The sequence below is a fragment of the Thunnus maccoyii genome, chromosome 15 (genome assembly GCF_910596095.1).
Source record: "Thunnus maccoyii chromosome 15, fThuMac1.1, whole genome shotgun sequence".
Classification (NCBI taxonomy): Eukaryota; Metazoa; Chordata; class Actinopteri; order Scombriformes; family Scombridae; genus Thunnus; species Thunnus maccoyii.
The window spans coordinates 20,193,267-20,212,805 of record NC_056547.1 but is presented as its reverse complement, the minus strand read 5'-3'; the positions used below and the strand labels follow the sequence as shown (position 1 = coordinate 20,212,805).

Here is a 19,539-nt window from a genome sequence, read left to right as displayed (position 1 = left end):
AGCTAGGTAGCTTGCTATCTCCACAGACAATATAGGCAGAAGGGAAAAAGATGCCCCATTCTTAATATTAATCCTGTTAAACTCTGATTGAACAATTGTGTTTCTAACTGGAGAAACAATGCCAGACTTTTCTGAATTGCTCAACAATAAATCTGAGATGGGCAGAGATTCAGAGGCCTTTAGCAAACTAAAGATTGTATAAGACAAGTGAAAGCTCCTGAACAGCTATTTGTAAGGATCCTTTACGATGCTTTATGCTTTTCTAAAAATCAATCAAAACTCATACAGGTATTATGGTATGTGCATGTGTCATATGTTGTGCCACTTTTCTATATTTTTTTCTGTGATTGATTTCTAAAGCAGATTTAACAGATGGCTACAGTTTGCCTACACACAGCTTTGCTAATACCATCACAGATGTCATCTGTCTATACCTCGCTGTCTCTTGCTTTGTTGTCTTTTCTGTCCTCCATCTCCTTTTCCCTTTTGCTTTCACTTTCCTTTTTTTACCCTTCATCTTCCTCTGTCTCTTTCCTGGCAATGCCATTTTCTTTTCTGCCATTCGTTTTACCATTTCCACATACAGTAGTACTGTTTGTGTTATTTTGTTTGTCAGTATCCCATGCTTGTCTTGCTGCCACTTTCCCCTCTTCAGTCTTCTTGTGTTGTCTCATCCCTCTCTTTCTGTCTGTCACAGCAGAGCCTGAAAGTAAACGTTGCTGATTGACTCAGTTTGTCCTTCGTCTGTCAGCCTGAGAAAAGAGAACGCTGCATGTTCGCAATCAAGAACACTTTTTCTTTCACTGTAATTTAATGTAAATAATACTGTAATAAATATTCACACATATACACACACAGACAGATAAGAACACACTGTGATTGAGTCATCACCAGGCAAGGAAGATAGTGAGTGGGAGTGATGGGAGGGAACTCCATGGGAAAACCCTCTTAATCAGCAAATTCATCCCTGTACAGTGAATGGAAAAGAATGATGCTCTACTTTGAAGTCTTTCATCTTGACAAAAAAATATTTTGAGAGGAAAAGAAAGTTTGTAGGAGAGGTTTAAATAACACTCAGTCTCCAGTTAAATAAGAAACCCACAAAAAGGAATAAGAGTTTTAAATGATCTAAGAGCAAAGCAAAAAATACCCCTACATCTAACAAAACTATCAGCAAAACAGCATATGAGTAACACTGCCATGCTGCTACAGCATGATGTGGATTAGACTGAATTTGATGTGATTAATTAACATAATGACTAAACATACTGAGATGCACTAATGCTCAACATAATTCCTTATTTCATGAAGATCATTAATGAAATTTAAAGTTGGCACCAGAGAAACGGGGGTAGCACAACAAGCTGTAAACACAACATTGACATATTATCGCCTTATAAAGTTGATAGGGCGAGCTATGTTAGCAAGAAGTTGCCTATTCACACATCTAGCAGACAGAGAGCAACATTAGAATTCATTTGGATTTTTGTTTCCATATGTTTTTGGTCTCCAACTAACTCCTGTGGGAAATATCTGGCTTTTTAGTTACTAAATGTTCCAACTTGTTCACCATGTAGTTACTAACTTTGTCTGCTGTTTGATGGTGTACAGGTAGCGTACTGTCTTAGCTTTTGCTGCCTGCTGTGGTTGGCAAGGTTCATGAGTGCGGTGAGAGAGAACCAAATGTAAAGCTGTGGGCCATAAATCCAAAACAATAAGCTGAAAGATGCTGAAACGCTCTGTAGCGCTGAGGGAAACTACTAATTCTGATCATTCTCTGTGGGTTCATCACTGCCAGTTGACCTCTGTCACATTACCCATAGTCACTTGATCCATTGTTAATATTAAAATATTTGTTTTTGCAGCCTTAAACTCTTCCTCCACTCAAAAATGTGTTTTTCTTGCTACTTTACTTGGATGTTTGACCTTCACTGTGAATAATGTTATGTGCAGAGTTTGGCACAAGAAGGCTGTTTTCATTTTCACCTGCTGAAGGGAACGTTTCTGTGTACTCACCTTAAAGATACCTCTGCATGAGCATGATTTTATGACATCACAATGAGCCAATCTGATGAGCCAGCTTTCAGACATCTGATGTGAAAAGTGTATAAGTGTGCTTACACTGAAAATGGACTTTTTAGTGTAGCAGACTTGTGTCTTGTGTCTAAAACCTTTGAAATGAACAGTGTTTACATATTCGTAAATATTGAATTCTTTAAAACTTTTTGTTGAAAAACATATAAGACACAAATTATTATTCAGAGCAGAGTATTTTTATATGTATTGAGTATAGAAAAAGTATTGGCACACCTCCCTACAGAGTGACAAGTACAATATACTTGTAAACCAAAAAGATCTATGTCCTATGATTTTTTTTTTTGTTTGATAAATCAAGCTATAAGAGTGATACAATAATGGGCCCAAGCGCAGTAACTACACAAACACACAGATGCTGACCCGGAGTTCCTCTAAAAAACAATCTATTTAGCAGAGATTGGACCTCGGAGATGGCTTCATCTCTTGCAGTGCCTGGGGAACAGTGGCTTGGTCTATTTAAAGGCTCTGCTTCTCCCAAGGGACTTCCAACTGTAGATAGGCTTACTAATAAGTCTGGGAGTCTGTGGGACTGTTGCTCCACACACACACACACACACACACTGTAAATCCATTCTGAATATAATCAGAGATAGTGTATAATAGTGTTAACAAGAGTGTTTTTTTTCCTTTTTAGTGGTGCTGTTCTGGTGCCTGCTGGACATTGTACCAATTAAAAATGAGAAGGGAGACGTGGTGCTCTTTCTGGCTTCATTTAAGGACATCACCGACACTAAAGCCAAAGCCATCCAAGAGGACAAGAAGGAAGGTCAGTATGTGAATGTATGTATGGAGTTGCGTTTTACTGTTGTTGAGTGGATTCTAATGATACACAGATAAGAGAGAGAAATGCACTCATTATAAAAAAGCTCCCAAATATTTATTAGCAGGTGAATGTTGGTCATTCTAAGGACATACCATTCACTACCACAAGGCAGCAAGGATGTGTCATCTATCCTCTGGTCCAATTGTTAAAAATGTGGTGCTTGATTTTGTAGACAAAACCCATCCTCAAGTTAACATGGTAACATAAAATCTATATGATTGCCACATGATGAAGGTGAGTTTAATTTTTATTCCTTCAAGATCACTATAGATGACCGTACCATCACTTCATTCTTCCTTTAAGTTCTCTTTACATCTAATCAGTCCTGTAGGGAGCTGATATCTGTACTCAGTTGAATAGATTTGTAGTTCTTTTTTTCTTAAGTACAGTAGATTGAACGGAAAATTGACAAAAATAACAGACAAGCACACCCCTTGCACCTTATGAAATCTCATTTTAGTCTAATGATTAGGTTTAAAGGTGCAGCTTTGCCTGTAATATACTTTCAGATATAGAATTTGTAACAAAACAAAACAAAAAAAACAAAACAAAACAAAAAAAGCAAAAAACCGGAGTCTCTGATATCCTTGTTAGAACTACACTTAAATTTCCCTTCCAGTATTTAAATTATATTCATTATTGTAAGTAATGTGTATAGTGTTTAATAAAGTGTGTGTGTATGTGTGTAAAGTCAGCAAACCTTTCTCATCTCAGGCCTACCTCCCCTAGATTTTCCTAATTACTCTCATTACTGTAAATAAGGGGCACGGGAAGCAGAAGCAGAAAACAAAGTTTTTTTTTTGCTCACTTAATGAAATTATTTTCATAGAAAAGGTAAAAAAACTGATGCAGCATGCCTTTAGACAGCGATGAACGCCTCGCTATAATGGGTTCAGCTTTGACAAGTTCATTTAAATGAGAATATGCCCAGTAAGTCTCACCAAATATTTGCATTTCGATGCATGCATGTTTTTGTGTATTTAAGCCACTGCAGAAGATTTAGTAAGTAAATAAATTAAACTTCATTTGCACCGATGTTACAAGGCATGTAGAAAAAACTGAACAATTAACGGCCAAAAATAAAATCATTTAAGTGGTTAAATACAGTGTGGGAGCCAGGATTTTATGTATGTTTGGTTTGGTAAATAAGTGCAGTATGTATTTTGTTAAACATTTTATGTTAATTGAGATATGTAAGTGATTTCATTGAATAAATTGTTAAAGGTCAGCTAATAATCATTTGATTTAATTCATGTTGATGATATTTTGTAAAAGGCAACATTATTTAAGCTTTCTGTTAAAACAGTGACATAGGTTACTGTCACTTTAAGAGATATAGGTCTCGTGTGTTCACCAGGGTGAACTTGTGGTTTGGCGAGTTGAAACTCAAGTAAAGACAGAGCAACATGGTTTTCTTACCGTAGTACAGTTTGCTGATTAAGAGAACTTAGCTTTGAACACTCCTGTAAGAAGATACTATAAACTGTAGAATAAATACTCTGGCTGATAAGCTGATAAGAGCTGTCTCCATATGGAACCCAAGCATGGCTATTGTGAAGCCAAGAGACATCTGGAAGAACATTTCGGAAATGCCTACAAGATTTCAGTGGCATATATCAACAAGGCCCTGAACTGGCCCAACATCAAGTCTGATGACAAGTCTGATGACAGAGAAGCTCAAGTTCATTCGGCCTCTGTCTCAGAGGATTGTAATGTTATGACTGACGTGGAGTACATGGAAGAGTTGGACAATGCAGCTAACATGCGTGCTACCATTGCCAAGCTCCAGTAACCAAGCAGTGAGTCCCAAGTCTAAGTCAGAAAGTGATGGCAACCTGTGCATTTTCCAAACCCCGCCTCTTCTGTCAGGGTGGAGAAAGACACACATCTTGCTAAAGACCATGGGGGAGAGAAATATTGTTAGCAGTCACATGGTGTCTGGCTTAGAAGTGAACAGTTTTGACTGCAACAATTTTCTGGGGCTCACAGATACATACTCCCAGAAGACCATTCCGGCAACTAATGGTAACAGTCCTTTACAAGTGGATGTTGATAAGTGGCCTTACTTTCAGCAGGTGTTACTCCTGAAAATAGATGCAGAGATAGCACTGTTTATTGGGGCTAATGCACCCAAGCCTATTGAACATTGTAGATGACAGTCCATATACTGTAAGAACACGGCTTGGCTGGATCATCAATGGACCTCTCTGGGAAGACACTGGTCACAGTACAGCAAGTGGGCTAATAGAGGTTTCAGCCAACTATATATCAGTTGCCAGACTGGATGAACACTGGAGTCAGCAGTTCAAGAGTGACTTCCCTTAGTACGAGCAAGCAGAATCTCACCAGTACTGTCCTTGGTGTTATCACCAGATTCAGGCAAGAGCAGATGGCAGTCATGGCTGATGTGGAAGTGGTGTTCCACCTGGTGAGGGTGCTGGATGAAGATTTCGACCCTCTACGGTTCCTCTGGTGGCCATCAGGCAACATCAATCAGGAGATGGAGGAGTACAAGATGGTGGTGCACTTGTTTGGTGCTACCTTATCTCCGAGCTGTGCCAGCTTCACCCTGTGGGAGTGTGCAGAAGACAGGAGAACACTTGGCTAGGAATCCTATCCAAGTGCCAGGTTTGTTGACGTTCACATGGAGTTGCAGGGCAACAACAGATGGCCGAACTGCCTCAAGACAGAATCCTGCCAGACGAGCCTCTGTTTAACAACACTAGAGTGGACTACTTTGGGCCATTTGAAGTAAAATGTGGAAGAAGTACAGTGAAAAGGTACGGTATCATTTTTACATGCCTGGCAGTCCATGCAATACACTTAGAGGTAGTGTCTTCATTGGATACATACTCCTTAATGTGTGCTCTTCGTCGCTTCAGATTTAGGAGAGACCAGGTGAAAACTGTCCACTCAGACAATGGAACAAACTTCATTGGAGCCGAGCATGAGCTGAAGCGAGCCATTGAAGAGTGGAATAGCCGCAAGATCAAAAACACTTCACATTAGAGTGGCATCCAGTGGATGTTTAATCCTCCCACAGGCTCCCTCCATGGAGGAGTCTGGGAGAGGTTGATCAGTTTTGTAAGGAAGATCCTGAGTGCCACCCTTAAGCTACAGACACTCAACGAGGAGGGCCTACACACCCTGCTATGTGAGGCAGAGGCCATCATCAACAGCCAGCCTATAACCAAGGCGTCCAGCGATCCAAATGATCCGGAAGTGCCTACGTCCAACCACCTCTTGCTCCTCAAGACCAAGCCGTCTCTACCACCAGGTTGATTCAATGGGCAGGATGTATATGCATGCAGGAGGTGGAATCAAATCCAGTATATAGCGGACATATTCTGGAAGCAATGGACAAAAGAATATCTACCACAGCTGAAAGAGCGCCACAAGTAGTCCTGTCCATCTCGCTACTTCGCTATTGGAGACATTGTGTTGATTGTAATGTACATGAGTTAGGCAGAGGCCCTCATTGAGCTTCAACCAACACATACAGATTCATGAACAACCAGTAGATATGCAGACACTATGACATCAATAGGGTGTTTCCACCCTTGCTGAGGAGGCCTTTCAAGGACGGACGGACACTCTGGATGTGACCCATTTAGGTCTCTTTCCTCCTCACTGACTAGAGTGCACTGGTGTGCAAAAGAGGGAAACCCAGTCTCTGGCGTCAACAGTTCCCTCACTCTACAACCTGCTCTCCTCTCCCCACCGTCACTGTTCTCTCCTTCTCAGACATGAATTTTCACCCTCAGTAAAATCTCACAGTCTGCTTTGAGCTGGCTTTCTGTTGTCCTCTTCTCACCTCCCTCTTTCTCCATCACCTCTATTTCTCATCTATCGCAGCTGCTTTTACAGTATCTATCCATTCCCTCCTCCCCTCTCTGCCCTACATGCTTTCGCCCTCCTCCGTCATACACATGCACACCCATCCCTGGCGTTCCTCCCCACCTATTCTCCCCCTCTACCCCCACAAGAATGGTTATAAAAGCGAAGGGAAATTCATTAGATCTAAAAATAAGCATGTCTCTGTCTCTGTGCTCCTGCCGTGTCGCGTCCCCCAAGGCTGCACCGCGTTATGGATGGGCCCTGTCTGTTCGCCTCGTCTGGGGTCTGTATACACACACTCGCACTCCAGAGAAAGCACACACACTCTTTCCAAAGGACACTCAAAAGCAGTTATCACTTCTATTCTCCAGCTTTGTTATTGCCGTTATCCGCCCTCGAGCCAAGCTGGCCTTAGCCCTTTCCTGTGGGTTCACAGCAGTGAGAATGGGGCTCAAAAACCAGTAGCTATAATGTGCTTTCTTCTATTACCCAAGTCTTTGCTCTGAACACATCACTCTCACACATCTACTTTATCTACTAATACAATACACTTGGAAGGGATACACACAAGCATGTTTGCAAGCACCATCCCAGTAGCAATGTACCATAACAAATCTACCATACCATATTTAACTGCCTCTCTGCCCCAGTAGTGACTTATCAAAGCTGAAAATTGCTCTGTTATGCTGGAGATAGTGTTTACACAATAAGCCATCATCAGCCAATATTTATGGCTGAATAATGTGAATCAAAAGCAGGTAGCAAATGTTCTTTGACATTTACAAAAGAAAAATGACAGTAAATACACAAGTTGTTTTTTAAATTTCACTCACAAATTGTGCAATTGCTCAGAAATTACACATTCTTGCTGTTGCATATTCATGTTTTCCTATTCAGGACAGAATATTATGTATTTCATCAGGCATAATGACTGATTCAGTCATCAGGAGTTAACCTTGGGGGGTAAAGTATTGTAGGAGAGGATGTGTACTGACATTTGTGTGATGATGATGATGATGATGATGATGATGATGATGATGATGATGATGTGTGTGTGTGTGTGTGTGTGTGTGTGTTTGTGTGTGTGTGTGTGTGTGTGTGTTTGTTTACAGAGCGGCGGCGCGGCAGGGTGAAAACAGGCTCTCCATTCAGCTCAGCGCGTCTGCGGAGCAGCACAGTGCTCTACCACATCTCTGGTCACCTCCACAGCAGAGAGAAGAGCAAGATTAAGCTCAACAAGGTATTATCAGACACTTCAAACAGCAGGGCAGGAAGCAACATGATGACGGTTCATTCAAAAGTGGGTGGGGGTGGACTGCTACACTGGAAGGGAGAAGATTAATGCTGTTATTGGAGCTCAGTGGACAAAATCAGAGTGCAGGAAGCTGAGGGGGAATATTGTGTCCAGGCGGAGAGGGGCTGTTAACTAAACAAAACTCTCCAATAAACAAGGTGTTATTAGCTCACGCTCTTTATCACAGCTACTTTAAATGTAGTAGTAGTAAGTAGTATGGTAGCATCAACAGATCCCAGTGGATTTATTGACTACTCTACCGCATCTACCGACCTTTGGGAACAGAGTAAAAAGACAGATTACAATACATTCAAAATGTCTAAGACAGAAACAATGTTTTAAAAACACAGCTAAGTTGAGCTGGCTGTTAAACCAAAACAAGGGAGGAAAGATGCTAAAACAGCTAAGGGGAACTTCAGACTGGGTAATATTGTCTATTGGGTTTGTCACTATGAGTGACCTCTATCACATTATTTAGTCATGCCATCATTTGTTAATATAAAAGTAGGGTTTAGTGCAGCTTTACATACTCCTGAACATAAATGTGCTGATGTGTGTGTGACCAGCAGAAGTGAAAGTAACCCATTCAGTAAAAGTTGTCCAACTCAATGCTTCTATGGTTTCAAATTGATGAAAAAAAATGTGAACATTTGAAAACAAAACAAGTGGATACGCTGTAACATATCGTTGCTACTGTAACACTTCTGTTATATTTTCTGTCCTGTCCAGAATGTGTTCGGGGATCCGCCTGCTTTGCCAGAGTACAAAGTAGCAGATGCCAAGAAGTCCAAATTCATCTTACTTCATTACAGCACATTCAAGGCTGGTTGGGATTGGCTGATTCTGCTTGCCACTTTCTACGTTGCTGTGACTGTGCCCTATAATGTGTGTTTCATCGGTGATGATGACGACCTGACCCGCAGCACAACTGTCAGTGATATCGCAGTGGAGATACTGTTCATCATAGGTTGGACTTTTTCATCTTTTATTGTTGAATCACAGTAGATGTACTAAAGATTTTTTCACTCAACAGAAAAAAAATTCTTAAATGTCAAAGTGGCAACATATCTGTACTGTTATTTTAAGTTAAGTATAAATATGACAACTTGAGACATTACATTAACCAGCAGTTACAATAAACAAACTTCTGTCTTTTTTTTCAGACATTGTTTTTAATTTTCGCACCAGTTACGTCAGCAAGTCGGGTCAGGTGATCTTTGATGCTCGGCAGATTTGCATCCACTATCTGACCACATGGTTCATCATCGACCTGGTGGCCGCATTGCCCTTTGATCTGCTCTATGCCTTCAAAGTCAGCGTGGTGAGTAGCTATTGGCTTTATGGTAATATAGAGCATAATCGATGTGTTACTGGACTGTATGTTTCTAGTGTTTATTGACTTCCAACAAATTTAGATATAAAATACGGCAAAAATGTTCAAACAATATCCTATATTCAATAGAATTCCCTGAAATATATTGAAAAAATTCTAGTGATTAAGTAGTAAGCAAACAAGCAAGTAAGGAAGAATGAAAGAAAGTAAGGAAGAAAAATGCAACTTTAGGTGCAAACAAGCCATTTGAATACCATTGTAAAAAACAAAGTTTTATGACTGATGAATTGTCCAGAAGCAGAGACCAGTCTCTAATCCTGTCAACACAGTGGTGCATTGTAAAGTGCAACACCTCCAGCACACTTGACATTTCAGAAGAATAGATCGCATGGATTGTTTCCAGTGCTGCTCCAGCACCTCTTTGATTATGGAATCAAATAAGGGTCATCAATATTCTGAGCTTGTGAAGTGGTTTGTGACTGTAATAACATAATAACGTTTTACAGCTGTAGAAATATTTTGTGCATGTATGAAAAAGTTTTGTGCACACAGATGTAATTTACACATGTGTAAAAATACTTTTTGGAAGTATTTTTACTTTGTTGAAATATTTTGTGTATGTGTAATTAAAATTTGCACAGGAATATTTTCAACAGTGAGGTTTCACAAAGTCTGAGAGACAGACACACAAATTTCCTATCTTTGTGTGTGACAGGGAAGTTACATGAGAGATCGACACACAAATTTCGTACCTGTGTATTACACTGAAGTTACAGGCTGTAAGCTGCAAGTTACAAGCATGAATTTTGACCCTGTTTTTATGTCTGAATCCAATTGGTCAAACATACAGTCAATCTATCCAATCAGAGGGCAGATGGTCCGTTGTGTTCATCCTGGTTCATCCCTCTGCAGGTCCTGAAAATGTACATTAAACTCAGGTGGGTTTAATTGTACTTGAGGATGCTTTAACTGTTAGATATTAGGTGAACATTTAATGTGTTGTGCATTTAGCTTGCAGTTAGTTGTTAGCTGTTCAAGCTGAAGGCAAATCAAGAATGAAGACATAGATAGATAGCCTTTATTTAACCAGGGAAACCATATGCTAAGCTCTTATTCACAATGGTACCCTGCAAATACACAACCCAAAAAAAGCGATAACAATAACAATAAGTGTAAAAAGTATAAAATCAACAACCATATACAAAACATAAATACAACACAAACACAAGACAAATGACAAACACAAAACACAAAAAAACACAAAGAAAAAGACTGAAAAATAAGTACATTACACATGGATAAAACAGTCACATTAAGAAAAACAGGAGCATTCATTATGTAAAACATCGTTCAACAGAATCTTAAACTGTTCTTGGTAGAAAAATGTGTCTAATTTAAGGGAGTCCTGACGTTTATTCCACTTATGAGGAGCATAATAGGTGAATGCAGTTTTTCCCAGTTCTGTATTCATATATGGGATATCCAAGGTAATGTATTCGTGTGAGCGAGTATGGTATCCCATATTTCTAAGTCTTAAAAGTGACAATAAATAAAACGGAAGCTTATTTAGGATGACTTTATAAATTAACTAAAGACAGTGTTGTTCCCTTCGAGTGGTATGTGATGTCCATCCTACCTTCTCATAGAGGATAAAATGAAGGGTTCTAAAACTGTCACCTGTAATAAATCTAAGAGAACCATGATACACAGCATCAAGAGGTTTGAGGGTATGGGCAGCAGCATACATGTAAATTACATCTGCATAGTCAAGCACTGATAAAAATGTTGCCTGTACAATCTGCAACCTACTGCTAAACGAGAGGCACTGCTTATTTCTAAAAAAAAAAAGAAACCTAAATTAAACTTAAGCTTTTTAATCTGTTTCTCAACATGAGTTTTAATTTTTCATCTAACCAGATACCCAGGTACTTATAAAATGGGACTCCTTTAATTTGAGCCCCAGATATTGTACTAATATTAAAATTTAGAGGATTTTTCATTCGGGATCTGGTGAAGAGCATGTAATTAGTCTTATCTGGATTTAATAAAAGCTTAAGCTTAACCAGGGCCTTTTGAATAGCCAAAAAATCAGACTTTAAATTAGACAAAGCTTTGTCAATAGAGGTACAAGTAAATTACTGTCGTCAGGATAATAATTATTAGAGCTGTTACTAACCAATGAGTCCAAGTCATTAAGTACAATGTAAACAGGATAGGATCCTGTATTGAGCCCTTTGGTACCCCTTTTGTCAAGGGAACTAGATTGATGACCGTCTACAACTATTGCTTGAGTTCTGCCAGTAAGATAACTTTGAAACCAGTTACATATATTTGTGTCAAAACCAATTGATCTAAGTCTATCCAAAAGAAGAGTATGATCCACTGTGTCAACTGCTTTAGACAAATCAATTAACAGGGAAATACAACACTCTTTATCCAGAGAACTAATTATATCATTTACTACCTTACATGCTGCTGTCAAAGTGCTGTGTCCAGGTCTGAAACAGATTGATGGGGGTTTAAAATGCAGGGCTCAGATAGAAAGCAACACATTTGATTATTGATGAGCTTTTCTAAGATTTTGGCTGAACAAGATTTTTTACCCCTTCAGAGATAGAAGATAACCAGTCAAGGTTAAGGTCAGCCATGAACAAAACTTCAGAAGCCTCATACACAGATATAAGATTTACCAATTTATCTAGTGCACTTTGATTAGCAGACAGGGGGTGATAGGCCCCGATTACCACCATGTTATTATTAGGATTTAGAGAGACATTTAATGCTAGCAATTCAAATTCTTTTGGCAGAGACACAGAGTGTAACACAGACACAGCAAAAGAATTTCTCACAAAAATAGCAACCCACTAGTAACAATCCATATATTGAATCTTTACATGCCAAGAGAAAAAAAAAAGAAAAGTTACTGTTTGGAAGCAATAAACGCTCATGCCAAATAGATTAACTGGAATAATATTAACAATGAACAATATTCATATTTTGTACATATGACTTAAGTGTAACAACCGCTCTTGCACAGCAGTGGAGTCAATGATACATTTTTATGCATGTCATGCCTCCTGCTGATTTGTGTCTACAGTGGCTCTTGAGTGGTCAAGGCTGGTACAGCAGCATGTAAACCAAGCTAATGTGGATCATCTGGCCTTCTGGATCAAAGCTGTGGCATCCTAGACCCTGATAAGACTCATTTTATTACCATTTTATTACCGTGGTCCTCTTTTGGGATGGAACTGTAGTCTTTGGCCTCCTTCAGTATCTGAAATATGAGAATGACAAATCATGTCTACTAGCAAATGGGTGTTACTATCAGGTCACACGAAGCTGCAGATATGTCTGCTATAACAGCACTGCTTCTCACAGATGTATTTAGCAATTACACACAAAGTGAATTCTTTACTTATTGGCACAAGGGAAGGCTAGATATAACTCTTATTAAAAAGATTTTAGAAATAAAGCTTCAACATCATCAGTGGCAGTGCAACACATTATAGTCATATGTGATAGTCAGGATAGTCATGTGATTACGGTCATTATAGTCATATGTGAACTGGGCAGGCTGTGAAACTTAATTGCCCTTCTGGGATAAATAAAGTTGTCTTAATCTGAATCATCCAATAATGTCAACTGCTGATCCATCTGGGGATACAATAGCAAGGTTAGCCTAGCAATGCTTACATTATTAAATCAAACATATTAAATCAGAGCAACAGTATGTAATACAGTTGAGCAATTGGTTTGCATTTAACTTGAAAACGTTCCTTGCCAGTATTGATGCTGCTACTTTGGGAATGCTAGCAGACATTTGCTAACATCCTAAAGCTACATTTCTGTTCTATTCTGGGTACATAAAGCAGCCCTCCTGAACTTGAAGATATGCATTTGGACAACTGTGTCGGCTTACAATAACAGTGAACTAACTGCAAGCTAAATACACAACACATTAAATGTTTACCGTATTAGGTGGAGCGGAGCAGGTGTACCCAAATGCAGGACACTGCAAGCTGAGCGAGGTTAAAAAATAACTCCTTTATTAAAGGCTTGTGCAGACAAAAACAAAGCTGGCAGGTCAAAAGTAAAACTAAACAACGCAGAGCAGAAAAACAAAATTCCCAGAAAACACAATATAATCACGCACAAACCCAGCAGAACTCACATGAACACAACTGAAATAAGTGCACAAGTCACAACATGCACACAGCAAAATAAACTTCAGCATATATTGCTGTTGACAAGAACATGAATAAAGCAGTCTGTCAGGCAGAGTGGCCTGCATATCAAGGCTGCATCAAACAATGTAAATCGAACTAACAGACAACTGCAGCTCTGAATAACATAACTAGTGTTTCAGTTCACTTAAGCACTTAGTTCCAACAAGAGTCAATGTAGAAAGCAACAGTCTCTCAAGTGATCCTTGAATATAATCTTCAACCTCTCTTATCTGTCCTCTTCCCACTCAGTCCAGTATTAAACAGGGAGAAGCCTGAGGGGATCTGGTAGACTGGGACAGAGCCATAACATACCTATTATCCACAGCATCCTCAAGTACAATCAAACCCACCTGGGTCGCGGGAGAACTGTCATTCATCTTAATTTTCAGGACTCGCAGGGGGATGAACCGGGATGAAAGCAACGGAACCACCTGCCCTCTGAATGGACAGATTGACTGTATGTCTGACCAATCAGGTAGGAAATTTGTGTGTCCGTCTTTCATGTAACTTCACCATCACACACAAAGGTAGGAAATTTGTGTGTCCATCTCTCAGACTTTGTGGAACCTCATTGAAAATATTCCTGCACAAATTTTAATTACACATGCACAAAATATTTCTACAGCTAACAAAACATTTTTACACATGTGTAAATTATATCTGTGTGCACAAAACCTTTTCACACAGCACAAAATATTTCTACAGCTGCAACAATTTATTATACATTCAAAAACCATTTTGCAAGCTCAAAATATTAATGACCCTTATTTGATCCCATATTTGATTCTGTGAATTAATTCCACATACTATACAAGGGCTGAGAAAACAATTAAACCTGTAGGCTATCATTAAACCGCTTTTCTGTTCTGCTTGAGTCATATACATGGCCCCTTTAAGAATAATTGAAAGGGGGAAGACACCAAGATTTGGAGCAATTAGGTAGACCTTCTTGTCTTGTCCCTGGCTGAGCAATATCACCCAATAGAAGCACTACACTAAAGGTGTGTTTTGATTGGTTGCTTATGGACATTTTTTTCTGGCCTCTAATTTATTGACACAGATGCTTTGACTGTGTTTAATGCTGCTGTTTACTCTCACCCAACCAGTATAACATGAATCAAAAAGTCCAATATACAACATTAATCTCATATAAATGCATGTGTGACCAAACATGCAGAAAAACAGATTGGCTCCTAGCTATTAAAGTTGGTTTGTATGTTGTTGTATGTTGATTTGTATCCCCATTAGCTGCTGTTTTACATACAGTACATACAGTATTGTGATAATTCAAACCAACACCAATCACACACAACTCACTACGACATAATAACAATAAAGCACACAATGGATACATTCACATCAACATTAACATAACTAATTAGAATAACATGATATCCACATGATGCATACAAATAAAGCATTACATACAGCATGTGATAGAACATGAAATAAAAGACACAGACAAGCTCTGAAAAAATAAGCACTACTATAATGATCATACCATCACTATGACAAAGATGAAAAGGCAAAGAATATTAAACTTTTCACACAATTTTCTTGAATAATTTATCAAAGGAGTGAATTATATTTTTATGCATTCCTTGATATATGAAACTATGTTGGATTGAATTTGTTCTTATTTCTAGTAAAATATTTGGCGTATCAATCTTTATATACAGTCTATGGTATCAATACTAAAAGTGTATTTTTTTGTACAAAATGTATGGGAATATATTGTAGGTAGAACAACAGAAATTCAACTAGTAATCAATACAATAGAAATGAGGAACTGATGTAAAGCGAGCTTTGAAGACAGAAAGACCTTTAATAAAAGAAACAGAGAAAGACAAGCAGTAAGACTGCGACCAAAGAAAAAGAGCAGGAGTTAAAAAAAGTGCTGTGAAAGGAAGTCTGAGCAAAAAACAGAGTAGACATCTTTTACAGTGTGGAGGGGAGGGGTGGCGAAGGGGTGGGCACGCTGACTGGCCGCTCCAGGCAAAGGTGCTTGTTTTGTTCCAGACTCTATTAATGGAAATACCACATGCTCCCAGTAGGGTAGGATTTGGGTATAGGGCTACTTGGGCTGCAAGTTCCCCCGCTGGAGACCAGGAATGGCCAGTAATTGCTCAGCGTTCTGCGTGATGTCCCCTCTAAGGATGGAGCATTCAGACTGATGTCCCCTTTGAGGACAGAAGCCATCTTTCACTGAAATGAGCCAAGGGGTCCCTCCCTGGTGCTCGCTTTCTTTTGCTTTTGTCATAAATCTCTGTCATTTCAACTTTTTTGGAATGTTTTACAGTCTGACAAATGTTCCCATTTCACTTTGATTTTCTTTTCTTTTTTAAGTTATTTTATGTTATTTACTTTCTTGATATACTCCTATTTCCTGTGATCATCCCCTGCAATTCTCCACTGTCTGTTTCTCTTTCTACCGTTTGTTGTGTGAACAGCTACACATTCACAAACTTCACAAACAGACATAAGTTTGGAGTAATTTGAATCACCGTGTTTTGTAAAATGTATTTTAAGAGATCTGAATTTTTGAGTTCTTTTTGTTTTCTGTATAAGTGAAATTCTTCTTTTCACTGCTCTTTTATAATGTTATACATTTTCTAATAATTTTCTAAAACTTTGAAAAATGTGCAAAACACTGTAATGTGTCCTTCATTCCTGATCTGTCCATTCCATCCATCATATTTTGTAGTCAAACATCATCTAGACAAATGGGTCAGCAATAAGATGATGATGCAAGCACCGACTTCCTCCAGTGATAGTGCCAGAACACCAGGGCCGAAGGCAGCAATTTGTTATTAATACTTTACTGCTACTGTTATTATTAAAGCTCCTGTGAATACGTCTCTTGGCCCTGGAGGCCTAGCTGGTATCTTTGTGGAGACCAGCTTAGTTATTCATGCCTATTGGCCTCATGCTGCTGCATCAATAGGATAAATAAAAAATAAACATGACCAGTCACGCTGTTGTGATTGACTTGTAGGGATAAAGGCATGACTGCAGGGTGAAAATGATGAGCATCTTTGTAAAGTTATAGTCTCATGTACACAGATGCTGCTGAGGGAAGGTAAGCAATCACGTAGCTAAATGTAAATTTCACACCTGATGAGCAGAGAAAATGGAAACGTGAATGGCACGGGCAAGATGGAATATAGAGTGAAAAGTTGAAGGAGAAAGTAGCAGGAGGTGCGTTGCGTACATTATATTGCTTACTGCTCATGCTGCTGGAGGAGAATGGGATGTGGCACAGCCTGCTCTCTCAATAGGTGGGATGCAGGGTGGTGATAGATGGTGGAGAGGAGAGGAGATGGAGCTACTCCCCAGGGCTCGGTAGGAGGCTTCATTACCCTTCGTGCAGCACCAGTTCTCTATTTCTCACAGCAAGAGTGTGGAAAAACCACCATAAAACAAAGTGATGACACATGCAGGAGGAACTGTCCACACATCTGTCCCTCTAGTTCAAATACTCTGATTGTGCATTTCTCTCTCTCTCTCTCTCTCTCTCTCTCACACACACACACACACACACACGCACACAAACACACACATTTGCTCTCACTTCTTTCTTCATCATCTCTCTGTTGCCTATGTCCCACATCCCATCACTTTAATTATTTAATTTGTTACATTATATACAGTATATGTTTGCTATAGCGTTTCTGTCCCACTTTCTCATTCTCCACCCAGTCCCCCCCCCCCCCCCCCCCCCCACACACACACACACAAACTCAAACACACACATGCACATACACACACACACTCACACACACACACACACACACACGAACACACACACACACAAACACACACACAAATGACACAAATACACATGCAACAAACATCCTCAATAAAAAGGTTACAAATATCTCCCTTGTCCTACATCCCTCTAAAATAATAGCTGATGTGTGTGTGTGTATGTATGTGTATGTGTGTGTGTGTGTGCATGTATATCTCCACTGGGGATACAGTACATGATGGCAAGCCCCAAATGATAGACTGCTGCTGGAGATTTCCTTAGGAGCAGGTGAACAATAGATGACATTCGAATCACATGAATGAAGGAAAGGTGTAAAAGGGAAGTCAACACCATGCAAGTCAGAAGGAAGCAGAAGGACTCGTGGCAAAAGTAGTTTAATTTGTGAAGGATTGAAAGAGTGAAAGAACAAAGGACAAACAGGGTTAGGGGAGGCAGAAAAAGAAGAAAATTGGAGTATGTGTGATGATGATGATGAGGATGAGGGAGGGAGGTTAAAAAACAACAGAACAAACACACCTGTGAAGAAATGCCTGATTGCTCTAATTGGTAATTTTATATTCAAGGATCCTTCATCAGGAAACCGTCTTATGGATCATATTGTTGATGCGTTTACAAGCATGTGCCAAGCTCTAATTGTAGAATATGAGAGCACTTTAGCAGCCTCTAACGCCGGAGAGGACACGTAGCATGAGAAAGAGCTTTTTGTTACTTCAGGCAGTGCTGCGTATGAAATTGTATATTAGCGTGTGTGTGTATTAAGCTGGTTTATCACTCTTCCCGGGAGATTAACCGTCTGTAAAAGGGAGACAATTGCAGTCTGCTCCTCACTTTTATAGTGTGTGTTTCTGTTTCATTTTTCTCTATTTCTGTGTCTGACAGTCTGACTTTGCCCTCAGCACAAATCTCAAGAAATGAAAAGGAGGTTATGTAGTAGTGGTTTTTGATCACTGCTTGGCAAGGACTGAAACATGTTGCCTTCAGGAGTTACGGTTTGCAGAGAGGGTGGTGGTAACAATGTATTGTTGATGATATATAGTGATGACTGTAGGAGTAGTACATGATAGCAATTCCTATTTAGGCTTAAAACACACAATAATGTTGACATCTGCCATCTCCAGTAGACGCCATCAGTGACAAAAACTGCACAAAATTGATAAATTTATCAATCTGTGTCCTAAAAATAAGTTGATCTTGTGTCATTGGTCTTTATTCCCAGGTGTCTGTGGTCCACCTGTTAAAAACGGTGCGCCTGCTCCGTTTGCTGCGGCTGCTCCAGAAAATGGACCGCTACTCGCAGCACAGCACAGTGGTCCTGACCCTGCTCATGTCCATGTTCGCCCTGCTGGCCCACTGGATGGCCTGCATCTGGTACATCATCGGCAAGATGGAGATAGAGGCCAACGCCTACAACTGGGATATTGGTGAGTCGTGGGAAGTAGCTTGGTTTGTTGTGATGCACGACAGCACCCTCAAATCTCAAAAATGGAAAACAGTCATGACATTAATAATATCATTCCTTCCAGCTCACTGTTATACTGGTATGTGATTTCCCCAGATGTATTAATAATTGCCTTGATGTACTGTCTGATATTCGCCATTGATTAGCATGATGCAGATTCTGCTTATTCACCACAAAACATTATTACACCACAACACATTAGGACATTGTGGAGATTAAGATTTATTAAAAACTATGTGATTACCTCTGACTGTCATGAGACACTTGGTAAATGTTTACTGTCATAACTGATTTATGACATTTCAATGAATGCAACTAAAAGGCCTCCCTTTTTAAAACTAATCCAGTTTGAATAGGAATTTAGTTGAATAAGTAGCTGTTCTGCAGCAAATTTTTATTCACTAAGCACTTCAAGGACCTCTTGTCCACATTAGCTTAAAAGCTGCGATTGAAAGTTCATCCATACTAATGTTTTCAGAAAAACTTTTCATAGAATAATGGACTGGAAGAATCAGAACTCCTTGCAACGGCTTTACAAGATATGTCCAATGAGAGAGCAGGACATCTAAGTCTCACTCCTAAAATAAATACATTGAATCTTTATGACTACCTAACAACTATAGCTGGCTGGCTGCAACCCTATATAACCAGACAAGAATGTCAATATTGGACGATTCTGCAATATGCCACATTACGCTCAA

The 19,539-nt window shown here is 39.4% G+C and overlaps 1 protein-coding gene across 1 annotated transcript in view; it reads left to right on the top strand.

Moving 5' to 3' along the window:
- kcnh8 (potassium voltage-gated channel, subfamily H (eag-related), member 8) overlaps positions 1-19,539 on the top strand; it is a 62,953-nt gene that overhangs the window by 21,933 nt on the left and 21,481 nt on the right. Inside the window, exons 3-7 of the mRNA XM_042434930.1 lie at positions 2,732-2,863; positions 7,870-7,997; positions 8,781-9,018; positions 9,215-9,372; positions 18,596-18,800. Of these exons, the coding sequence (XP_042290864.1) occupies positions 2,732-2,863; positions 7,870-7,997; positions 8,781-9,018; positions 9,215-9,372; positions 18,596-18,800 (861 nt within the window). The remainder of the gene's footprint in view (positions 1-2,731; positions 2,864-7,869; positions 7,998-8,780; positions 9,019-9,214; positions 9,373-18,595; positions 18,801-19,539) is intronic.